We start from the raw sequence: 12,192 nt of genomic DNA, 5'->3' as shown, positions 1-12,192 counted from the left end.
GACTGGGAGGGTTACGGACCGGAGGACCGTCAATGGGTTCCGCGAACCTGGATTCTGGACCCGTCGCTCCTGAGGGAATTCCACGAGGCTCACCCGTCGAAACCAGGTGGGCCGCCAGGAGGCGTCCGTTGAGGGGGGGGTACTGTCATGAGCCAGTTGACAGCTGGGCGGGGCCTCCGCTCCCGCCGCTCGCCAGCTGCCGTCAATTTCCTCCTCATTGACTGTGGACATTTAAACCCGACGCTGGCACTCAGCCAGCGTCGGAAGATACTTCGCCTTGTGCCATGCCAGTACTTGGAACTTGTTGCCAGTACATAATTTGCTTCCCCCGAGGAATGATTTTAGCCACGAACGCGTTTGTTGATTGCACCGCGTCGTAGGTTATTTTGCACCCCCGTGTGCCACTTTATTTTTCTTGGTTAGTGTGGTTGGGTGGATTGCCTCCACTCACCCACTAACATTGTCCGTTTGTCATTCTTGGTTTTGTCTCACGAGCTTTTTACCGGGTCCGCGTATTTTCGGACCCGCGCTTTATGTTAATAAATCCATTGCCGGTACCCACGCCTCTGTCCTGCTTAGCGATCCACCGCCAATACCACACGTTCCTGCTCGCCAGCTGCCACTGTCGCCGCCGGAACGTGACAAATGCGTGCTGAAGTCTGAAACAAAATCTGCCATATTTAATCCATAATAACAGTCATTATTCTTGAGTTGTGATTTTAAAACGAATTATTGATCAATTTGTTTTATGTTGAGTTATATGATTTCCCAAAATTCATGACGCCCCTTCAAGGAAAACCACAACAAAATTGTGGCCCGCGACAAAAATTACTTTGGCACCCCTAACCCAGGTTAATCGTAAACTCAATGTTGGCCATTGGTGTGAATGTAAGGGTGGATGTTTGTTACATTTCACACCTAGTCAAATGGGTTACGTCACAGCTCAAGTGGGCCAAACACGACATAGAATGAATTAATGGAGAAGTCATAAATCTAGGTCACTTTACTTTTTGGTTGAAATACACATGAAGTCGGAGATAATTAAGCGTCACATTATTTCATCAGAATTTCTCTTGCAAAAGCACCAGGTTTTTTTTTTTTTTTAATCTGGGCATTCATGTCATGACATGGCCTGTTTTGTTCCAAAAGCCCTCTGCACAGTCAAACATGTTTGACACTAACGTTCAGTGAAAGGGTTCCACCTCTCCTCATTGTCAGTGTAGACAAACTGCTTTGTGCTGTCACAAGGCATCCTTCAATCCAGTTAACTGTAATCTCATTAATGTTGCTGCCGACTGAATTACTTGATGAGAACATCTCTTTGGATCCTTTCATGGAAGGCATAGAAACACTACTAAATGGTCCCTCCATCAACATGTTTGTATATGTTGACTCTGGACATAAATAGTTGCCCGCCTGGCCAAATAAACACGAGGAACGGTCAGTAAATATGAACAGTCTGTATTTAAAATGTGTGGGATTTTCTTTTTGAACTGAGCAAAATCAGTGAAAGCAATGAGTTGTTGTGCCTTGGACGTGTGGACCTCTCCAGAATTGATTAATCCCACTAGTTCAAGGCAAACATGTTTGCACTTATTTCAAAAAGTTAATTTCTCTGCCTATGGTTTCAGTAAGAACTATGATTGAGTCCGATTTGAAGCTTTTTTTTGTATTACTGATCACAGCGGATCGCTTGTTCAGTTAATAAGAATGTTTACAAAGCAGTTTATTTTTCATTTCGCGGATGAGTGTTCAGCTTTTGGACTCTGATATGTGCACGACTTGAGACCTCCTGAAATAACCTCCCCATTGTGCAAGCACCTCAAAACAAACTTTGAAGACAAGTGTATTTGGAAGTCCCATACAAAGCATCAAGTGTCATCGACAACAAGGAATGTTTAGTACTTCAAACAACAACAAAACGCGTTTCCCAATATCAAATAACGTAGCAATTTAGTTCAAATTGAATGTTATAGGTTGTCGAGTGGACTGAAAAGCAAACAAACAAAAATTAGTCTGTTGCTGTATTTACAGGGGCATTACTACATTGCTGAATCTTAAATACGAGGTTCACTGACATGACCTTTTATTATTATGTTTTTGATAAATATCGAGAGAACGTCGCTTAGCGTCATAGTTTAAAACATGTCAGTTATATAAAGTACAAATATGAGACACTTGTCCTTTTCATTAGCGGCGATTTTCCATTGCAAGACAAAGTGTGCAAGTGATCTCAACAAGGGCATTTGGTTTTCAAAATAAAGTATGGCCAAAGGTAATAAATGTTCATATTTCATTGCAGTTTACAATAAAGCGGTGATCAAACTAAGGATACATGGTTTACCTGATTGAGAAGAGATAGATATACCACCGAAATCGTTTCCACATCCACATCCAAGCGTAAATATTATTTTATATTGGTACACAAGCGGAAATGATTTTATCTGTAGCAAAATTACCAACGCTTGATGTCGCCTACCTGTATCTTCCAGACTGGCTGCAACGTCGTTTTAATGGTTTGTCTACTCCAAAATGATATTCAGGCGCACTCCGTATGCTTCCATGGAGGCATTGTCTCGTCTTTGTCTGCGAACGACCGTGACAATCTTCACGACTGTCACAAAACCTGCCAAGCTAACGCTAGCAGGACGAGCGCAAAATGCACTTACAGGCTCTTCTCAAGTGTGTCGGGTTGTGGCGAGAAGGTGGGCTGAGCTTCACCAGGCTCTGTGCGCTCGGTGGGGGAATTACAAGCGCTGATTTCCATTTCCACGCCACGGGCACCCAGAATAACTCCCTTGATTCACCGCTGTAAGATCTCACGTTTCACCCTAAACAATCGCCGGTGAACAATATTACGCGCCTCTACCGTAAAAACACCTAGAAACACAAATTAGAACGTTATTCCCGTCTTTAACAATCTGTCCCATTCGATACAGTCCATGTATTTAATAATTTGCTTACAACAAGGTACACACATACAGATAATCGGGAAATACCCCAGGCTCAACACTCCTGATGAAAATCAGCAATGGCCCGATAATCGGATGTCTAAACAATTTCCTAGAGCAGATGTCAAAGTCAAGGCCCGGGGGCCAAATCTGGCCCGCTACAGCATTTTATTCGGCCCATGAAAGCAAATCAAGCATGTCAAGTGCCATGATACTTGCTTAAATCACAACCAAAAATTCAAATTATCCCATATAAACCACAATAACGGTAATTATTCTTTACTTCAAATTTGAAAACTAGTTATTCATTAATTTGTTGTGCGCTCTCTATGTAATATGTAGAGGGGATTAAATATTCTAATGGCTTTCCCAAATTGATAACGGCCCCCGAGAGGAAACTGTAACTACAATGTAGCCCGCGGCAAAAATGACGGACACCCTTGTCCAAGACTAATCATTCTACCTGTACCATATTTTGTCGCTGTCCTGAGAAACACACACACACACACACACACACACACACACACACACACACACACACACACACACACACACACACACACACACACACACTTATACAGTGTATCTTTTTGAAAATGACAAAACTAAAGGTGTTTTTCCACAGGAAATCAACAATATAAAGTAGTTTAAAAGTAGATACATTTTTACACACACACCCGCACGCATATGTGTACAGTATATTTGTACATACACAAGTATATATGAATGTGTTTTTCATAGGGCAGCAACAATATTCAGGCAGATTCATTTATGATACACATACTGTACATGTTAAGTTTCAAAAATCATAAATCTGGCCATGTTCATACTCGCGACTCTGAGTGAACGCTGGCACGTGTGGCTGCCGCTGCTCACCCGCAGAAAAAATATCCTGTGACTGAAGTGTCCTTGAGAGTTTTGACAGGCGCTTATAAATGAAATGTATTATTATCATTATTATAAAATAACGTGTATGTTACTAAAGTGTAAATTAGAAGTAAATAAAACACAACAATGCTTTCATTGTTTATTTATACATTCAATTAGTATACAAATGTATTTTGTTTTTTTACACTTTCTTTTGTTTCGCCTGACAAATGAACTGTGTATTGTGTCAATAGTTGCTTTATAACGTGAGTGTTGTGGTCAAAATCGTGAGTCTCCCGACCAAATTGGGAGACTTAACATGTATGGATACACATACACAGAAATGTTGCTGTCTGTTTTTAAGGGACAATTTAGTGTTCGATTAAAAAAAACTATTGCAATTGTCCTGTAAAAAACATATTGATTCTTGCAACACCATGAAATGTAAACAGTTTTAAAATGACAATAGAAGTGTGATTTCACAAAAAGGCAACATTATTGTCCCCCATTATTGTCAACATAAATTACACTGCTCGAGATTTTTTTAATACTATAATGTAAAACTATAACAGATGAGTTTTTTTCTCACCAAATGTGTTCTTGTTTTTTATTGTTTTAATTTTTCTTCCTCACCCATTTGGCTTTCAGAAAAGCAATAATAGAATGACATATTAGAATAGATTCAAGAGACTAATCAATTTAGCAATATTTAGGACAATGGGTGGATTTTGCTTTGGAACTGTTGTAGCTGTAAATGAAAACACATGGTAAAATCTGTGTTCGGAAAGCTTTTAGAGGTCAAACCTCTAAACAATAAATGAAACCATCTTAAAAACCTGATGTGGCAGAAAAAAAGGACTAAACTTTTTTATTTAAATTTGTGATTGGCTGGCAACCGGTACAGGGTGTCCCCCGCCTACTAATTAAAGATAACTGGGATACGCTCCAGCAACCCCGCGACTCTTGTGAGGATAAAGCAGTTCGAAAAATGAATGAATTCTGTGTAGCATATTTTCCAGTGTATAACCCACTCCCAAAAGCCTTGATTTTCTTCAAAAATGACACTGCGCCTTATACGCAAGTGCGCTTTATATGTGAATATTGAGACACAACATGTCTCGAAACGACTGTCAACAGCCACCGACTGACTCAATATCGCCTTGTTGAAGAAGTAGTGCATAATCCCAGCCTCTACTGTAGTGCCATACAATGTAGTGTGCCTTATACTGTATTTGGAAAACTTTTTCCATTCACACCTTAAGAGTCCGGTGCACCTTATATATGGAAAAAGTTGGAAAATACAGTGCTACCTCGGTTTACGTACCCCTTGGCTTACAAACTTTTCGGTTTACGAATGTTTTATGAAAATGTTACCTTGGCATACGGACGTTACCTTGGCATACGAACTTTTTACGTACACGGAGCTGCCTCAATGAGTGATGTGTCGTTTGCGAACGAGCCAGTTCTTCTAACAACAAAATGGCAGCCGACTGTTTTTGTTGTCTATTCCCCACCCCCAGTCTTCGGTTAAACTCACGTGATTGGTCAAGAGCGCAGCAGCGAGGAGAAGTGGTTTAAACATTAAAGAGACAGGCAGACAGTGAGAGAGTTTCAACTTTGATAGTTCAAAGGCAGGGTGTAGACTGCAAGGTTATAATATCCCATCAAACAACCCGCACAAGCCATCTGTACACTTGATGCAAAAAGCTATCAACCCAGCGAAACAGAACACAATTGATGAGGAACTAGATAAAATTATCACAGAGAAAGGACCTACAAGGGATCATTCCTCCAGATGAAACCGGTCACTCCATTCCATCAAGCCATCAACGACCATCACAAAGGTATATAGAATGACTTCATTATACTGTATTTTTTATTATAATACCATAGCACATTTATTATACATAAAATAAGGTTGGTTTTGTGTAGTTTTAAGGCTTAGAAAAGTATATTTTATGGGGACCTGGGAACAGATTATTCTCATTTTAATGGTTTCCTATGGGAAATACATTTTTTACACCTTACACACACTGTCTGGGAACCAATTAAGATCGTAAGCCAAGGTATCACTGTACACCAATCATCGGGGGGACGGGGCGCCTTATACTCCGCTGCGCCTTATCCACCGGAAAATACGGTAAGTAAATTCACATTGATCAGCTCAGTTTTATGTTGAGTGATATCGTATTTTGTACAAATATTGTACCATACCCACCAGTACATAGAACATTGCATAATCAATTACAGTATCTTGATGTTATCATAAAATACTGGGATATAATTTTTCAGTTTGAGATTCCAGCTCTAACCGTAAACATCAGGCGCAGCATAAGCTGTTGCTAAATGCTAGTTAGTTCTCCATGATGGGTCCAGGTGGATGAAAAAAAAAGACTTGCTGCCACTTGAGCGGATGTCGCACATGATCCAATTCTTTGCCTGCGCAACTCACCTGGCGGCAATCCTCTGACTGCAGTTCCCATGAAGGTGGCGGTAGTACGTGTCTTGGCCGACCGCCTCGTCTGTAGGCAAGGCCTTAGGGCTGGCTGGGTAGATAGTGCATCCCATGAACACCTCCGGGCAGACGGCCTCCGCGTCCGGCAAGGTATCCTTCCTCGGAGCTAGCGGGCCGTGCCGTCCTGAGGGCGGCCAGCTGCTTTATGAGAAAAAAAAAGCCATTGGCTCAGCACGTTGGGTTTCTTGAGCCCTCCTCTCCTTCCCTCCCGGGCGAACCCTCCCTCTCTCGAGCCAAGAGCACAGAGGATAATCACATTCTGCATTTACACTCAACAAAATCATGGACAGCCTAATGGCTTTCTGTCACTGATGTGGCATTATGCGAATGCACACAGCTGGCAGCCAGCACTGGTGGCGCATACAAATCACATATTGTGTACAAACACAAACACACGGTGACAAATGGTACCTCCCTTCTGACAAAACGGTTAATTGGTCAAAAGGTTCACAAGACCAGAAAGAGAACACACTCCAAATGTGTGCGAGAATTTATAGAGGCAAGGCACGCATTTGACATTTGAAAAACGGATATGTGATGTCACCGCTCAACAAAAAATTGAGATGCTGAAATAATAGTTGAATACAGTGAGACCTCAACTTACAAACACCTTATTTTACAAACTTTTCGTCTTACAAACGTCAAATTTATGAAAATTAAACCTTATAATAAGCACTATTTTCATAATACACACCCACCACGGCTGGCAGAGTGATCTTCGGCGGAAGCACACGACCGAACAGCACCAGAGGTTAAGTTACCAACAGTCCTTATGGAAGGTGACTCTCCTTCCATAAGCCATCAACCACCATCAAAAAGGTAAATAAAACTTTCTTTTACAGCACAGTTTATTTCTTTAATTACAGTCGTCATGTAATGCGCCTTTCTTTCCAAACAGCAATTCCCTTTGACCTTCGAACTCCAACGCCATTCCATCAAGCCATAAATGACCATCACAAATGGAAATAAAGTGACTTTATGATACAATGCAGTGTATTTCTTTCATTACAATACAATAGCACATTTAATATAAATAGAATAAGGTATGTTGTGTGTAGTTTTAAGGCTTATTTAGTTGAAAAGTATATTTTATGGAAACCCGGGAACAGATTATTCCCATTTTAATGGTTTCCTATGGGAATTTTTTTTTTTGGAGATACACACTTTTCGCCTTACACACTCTGTCTGGGAACCAATTAAGTTCGTAAGTTGAGGTCTCACTGTAATTCATTTCAAGGTGTGAAATCTCGGCATGTAATTTCACACATAATTTTTGTGACATGAATGACAGCATCACTGACAGATGAACAAGACGTCATTGTGCACTTTCTTAGTAAACCGATTTCTTGTTTAATTTGTTCACCCTTTTTTCATATTTGCTTGTTTGAAACCCCTACTTTTGCTTTAAAAAACTGGCGTTTTCAATAAATCTGACACATTTTGCCAATCACTGGATGAATGAGGTCTCCCATCCTCTTTTGGTATGCTAGTGAGCAGGATCCCGGTCCTAGTTAACTTTAGGCAAGAGGTAGGGCACACCTGTTCGCAATGACTCAGTCAGCAATAGGTATGCCTTCTGCTGAAATATTGTAATACAGTAAAGTCTCGTTATATCGATATTCAAGGGAGTCCGAAAAAATATCGATATAACCGGGACTATCGATATATCCGACCCTGTTTGCATGTAATTTTCTCCGTGCGTGCATAGAAATAGTATCGATATAACCGGGACTATCGATATATCCGATATCGATATAACGAGACTTTACTGTAATAATAATAATACATATCATTTATAAGCGCCTTTCAAAACTCTCAAGGACACTTTACAGTCACATGATATTTTTTCTGCGGGTGAACAGCGGCAGCACACGCGCCAGCGTTCACTCAACCCGGAAGTAACTCAAATAGATAGAAAGCAAGCTAGCTAGCTAATAGATACAATAATAATAATAATAATACATTTCATTTATAAGCGCCTTTCAAAACTCTGAAGGACACTTTACAGTCACAGGATATTTTTTCTGCGGGTGAACAGCGGCAGCCACACATGCCAGCGTTCACTTAACCCGGAAGTAACTCAAATAGATAGAAAGCTAGCTAGATAATAGATACTCGATCTGTAAATTGATGGCTGGATGAACATTGAGGAATCCTGACAAAAAATATTTTGGATACTTAGCAAGCTGACGTGACATCCCATATAACATCATTATGATGGACCCAGAAATGTGTACCAAAGTAAGAGAGGGAGCAGTTACCAGGACAGATTGTCTCATAAAAAGATTTATTTTTTTTTCCAGCCCAAATTTACAAAGGCAAGTTACAGATTATTGTATAAAAAAAGAAGGAAAGAAACATGGTCATGTACACTTTTCACAAACTCCTGAAGGGAGAAGAGAGGAGAGAAGGTGGGGGAGGGGGAAGAGTTTTGAATGTCTTACACAGAAGAAGACGCTGTAAACATCCTTGCAAGCACCTCTGTGGGTACTTTGAGGGGGTGGTGGTGGGTGAGGGGGGTGTCTTTGTATGACAAAAACCGGGGTCAGGAAAGGACAAACGAGCGAGCGTCACTGTGTTTTCACACGAGAATGTTCAACTAGGCACCGACTGCTGGCCAATAAATATACTCTGCACCATTGAAACAAAACACAAGAGCCAAGCGTGTTTCCATTAATGTCAAAAGCAAACAAACTTTTTCTGGCTTTTCATACACTTTGAGAATATAGTTTTGATTTTTCACTGGGCTTTGCCGACTACTGAGATAATAGTACTACTCTGTGAGCGAACAAATGCACTTGTCACAACCATTGTTGGATAAAACTATACTGTATGTATGCAGTCTGCTGGCACTAAAACCTCACTGACTTGAATGACAACATCGCAGCTGCCTAGATTACCTTTACAGATTAAATACTAATCAAACACCATCACATTCATCTGATTCAGTCATTCATCATCTGTAAAATGCACATATATGTCAAGGAGATGTGATTTTGCTCACTGGACTTGTGGAAGTCCAACGCTGTCAAATCCAACTCCGGGCCGGGCAACAATGCTAACAAATACAAATGACTGCAAACACATGATTGTATTTGGTGACAACGGAGTCCCGGACACACTCTTCTCACTCAGCCAACTGCTCAGACAAATACATATTTGTACGCAATGTACGGTATCCGGTTATAGTTTTGGGCGTGACGTGATGGTAAACATTGGATTTACACGGCAGCACCACGTACGCGAACACACGATTAGGACATTGTGGTTATATTGATTGACTGTGTACGATGTATGTTTTGTATTGATCTTTTTGCACCAATGAGAATGTGCAATGGCTTGTTGTTACATCCCAGATAGCAGCTGACCACGGTATCAAGTTTGGACTTATCTAAAGCCAGCCACTTGAAGAAATAACCCAAAAATAATGAGAAGGATGAATCAGGAGTAAAGTCACATCAGCCATAGAAGGACGGACACATTGAGCTGCAGGGGCTCCGACTATCGATAGTGATTCAGACGTTCGCAGTCCACAGGGATGCGGAAATGGTCTGTGCACGTTCTGGGTCTCAACCACGTCATTTATCCATGGAAGGTCGTTGTTACAGCAGAACAGAAGGGTATCGCGCCAGAGTAAGCTTGGAGTACCCCGACAAGTATCGCCCTAGCTCGTGTGGCTTCACCCTGCGTTTCATTATGAGGCGAAGCAGCGTTGACACCAGCATTCAGACATTCAAAGATGACCACCCCGATTGAAGTTGAGTTGTTTGACGACAGCAAACACTGACCACGTTCATTATTCTCGGTTGAGGTGCATGAGGTCCCTTCGCCAAAAAAACAAAACAAAACATGGTGACATCATCCCTGAAATAAGAACTGAGGATTTTCAAGATGGGAAATAATTGTGACAGTGACAATGAAAACGTCAGTCTCAGGCTTTCTTAAGTCTCTGAAGAGAGCAGCAGTTGCCATATTCGCCTGTCCCCAATCAAACAGAACCAAACATTTGTCAAGTTTCGGATATATTGTTGCGTCACGGCATATCCAATGTCAGTGACGTAAAGTTGAACTCATCTCAATAAGATTTTCTCTGCAAGTCTTTAATTTAATTCAACTCCCCTTTGCCATGAGTCACCCGACTCCCCCCCAAATCCTCGACTAGATTCTTCCGTATACGACAAAAAAAAAGTAAAAAATAATAATAATGGAGCCAAAATGAAATCATAGAAAGTCCAATAGTCCATTTTTGCATTGTATTTGTCGACAGTGCAAATACTAGATCATCAGAGGGACGAGGCGTTTTCTCTGCACAAGAGAGTGATGGCTTTGAACCCGGGTTTGTTCAGTCCAAGCTTTGAGATTCTTTCTATGAGGAAGAAAGATGTGAATAAGCTGCCAACACTCGGGCAGATCAACTAAGCACACCGAAACACCATTGAACTGATGTCTAGAAGGGAACATCTGGGATATCCTTTTTCATGTGAGCCAGTCACATGAACCTTTGCAGGGTTGAGGTGTGGCGGTCAGGTTTGCCTGTTGAGGACACACAGCAAAAACTCATTAATTTCCGATTCACATGTCGCATTCGTGGCAATCATCCCGATTGTTCCCATTCCCCCCGACATCCGAGTAAGGTTTTAGAACTGTAATTCCCAAGCACCACCACCAGATGTCAGTGCAGCCTGCCTCAATTTTCATGCTCATTCTGCAACAATATTATCGTCAGTGTGATCCTCTTGTCCTTAAGAGACCTGATTAAAATGGATGAGCTGAGCTGCACTGAATATTATATACAAGACAGGCTGCAGAGCACAGCAAAGAGTACCTGCAACGAGTCCATTTTCTTTAAACAAACGCAAATGGAAGAATATAAAAACTCACAGAACAGGATTTCATCAACTAGTAGGCTTGATACTCTTAGCTGTCCAAAGGTCAGCGAGATCTGCCCCCTACGTTTGTTGGAGCTGAAATTTGGGTGGTGCATTTTTGTCCTAATGAGCCTCTGTCCCATTGGCATTCCTTTCTTTATTTCCAACTTGCCCTTCTCACCTTTAATTGGGTGGAGGAGCTTGTTACTTGCTTACCGCCAACAATAGTTGTTCAGGACAAACTCACAGTGATTGAAGTGGCAGCGCAGAAAGAATAACTGATTCTGTTGTACTGAGTTGTATTTTTCATGCGCTTTGTACTTGTTTTTGTGGTGTATCTTATTTCGAAGGCACGTTTAAACACTGACCATAGGGGCAGAGACGATGTTACATATGTTGTTTTCATGCCTGTCGTATCATTTTATTTTGTTGTATTCATCCACCGGTCCGTGAAAATATTGTCTGACATTAAACCAGTCCATGGCGCAAAAAAAGGTTGGGGACCACAGATTTAGCCTATCCAGGTTTGGCGTTTGAAACGGAGTTGGCTGTCCGGTTTAATTTAACAGTGTAATGCGGTGACTTAACTGGTGGGTTGGGTCGTAAAAGTGGGTCGCTGAGCCATTTTGGGTGGGTCGCGAAAAGCTAATAAAAAATTAAGGGAGCAGGGGGGTGGGGTTTCTCAGTTTACGATGGTCCAGACACATCACATCAAAGTGGTGATGCCATGCAAAAAGAGACGCTCGGTTAGCACCATATTTACGATGTTTGTTTGAATTTGCGCATATCACTCATTGAATGATTTACGATTAATTCTGAGTTTAATACTGCATTTTGTACTTAAAGGACACCCACCACCATTTTTTGTTTCCTAACTGACATCAGAAAAAAACGTTTTATTGCATCTAAAATACCCAAAACACACAGACTGATAGTTTTAGTCAAATGCAAAACACCAATAAAAATGACTTAGTGTCCCAAAACTACTTCA

At 41.2% G+C, this 12,192-nt stretch overlaps 2 protein-coding genes across 5 annotated transcripts in view; both read right to left on the bottom strand.

Annotated features, from left to right (window-relative positions):
* Positions 1-6,475, bottom strand: part of gramd2aa (GRAM domain containing 2Aa) — a 44,257-nt gene extending 37,782 nt beyond the window's left edge. Inside the window, exon 1 of one of the 3 annotated variants that reach the window (XM_088992090.1) lies at positions 6,271-6,475. In XM_088992090.1, coding sequence (XP_088848216.1) covers positions 6,271-6,386 — 116 coding nt within the window. In that variant the 5' untranslated portion in view covers positions 6,387-6,475. The remainder of the gene's footprint in view (positions 1-6,270) is intronic. The other 2 variants (XM_088992092.1, XM_088992093.1) reach the window with 2 other exon arrangements.
* Positions 6,476-8,619: 2,144 nt separating this feature from the next.
* The window catches only part of znf609b (zinc finger protein 609b), a 97,853-nt gene continuing 94,280 nt past the window's right edge, over positions 8,620-12,192 (bottom strand). The window contains exon 8 of one of the 2 annotated variants that reach the window (XM_088992104.1): positions 8,620-10,866. In XM_088992104.1, coding sequence (XP_088848230.1) covers positions 10,823-10,866 — 44 coding nt within the window. In that variant the 3' untranslated portion in view covers positions 8,620-10,822. The remainder of the gene's footprint in view (positions 10,867-12,192) is intronic. The other variant, XM_088992103.1, reaches the window with a different exon arrangement.

The sequence above is a fragment of the Hippocampus bargibanti genome, linkage group LG03 (assembly GCF_051943395.1).
Source record: "Hippocampus bargibanti isolate YZ-2025 linkage group LG03, ASM5194339v1, whole genome shotgun sequence".
NCBI lineage: Eukaryota > Metazoa > Chordata > Actinopteri > Syngnathiformes > Syngnathidae > Hippocampus > Hippocampus bargibanti.
This window is presented reverse-complemented; position numbering and strand designations above follow the sequence as displayed.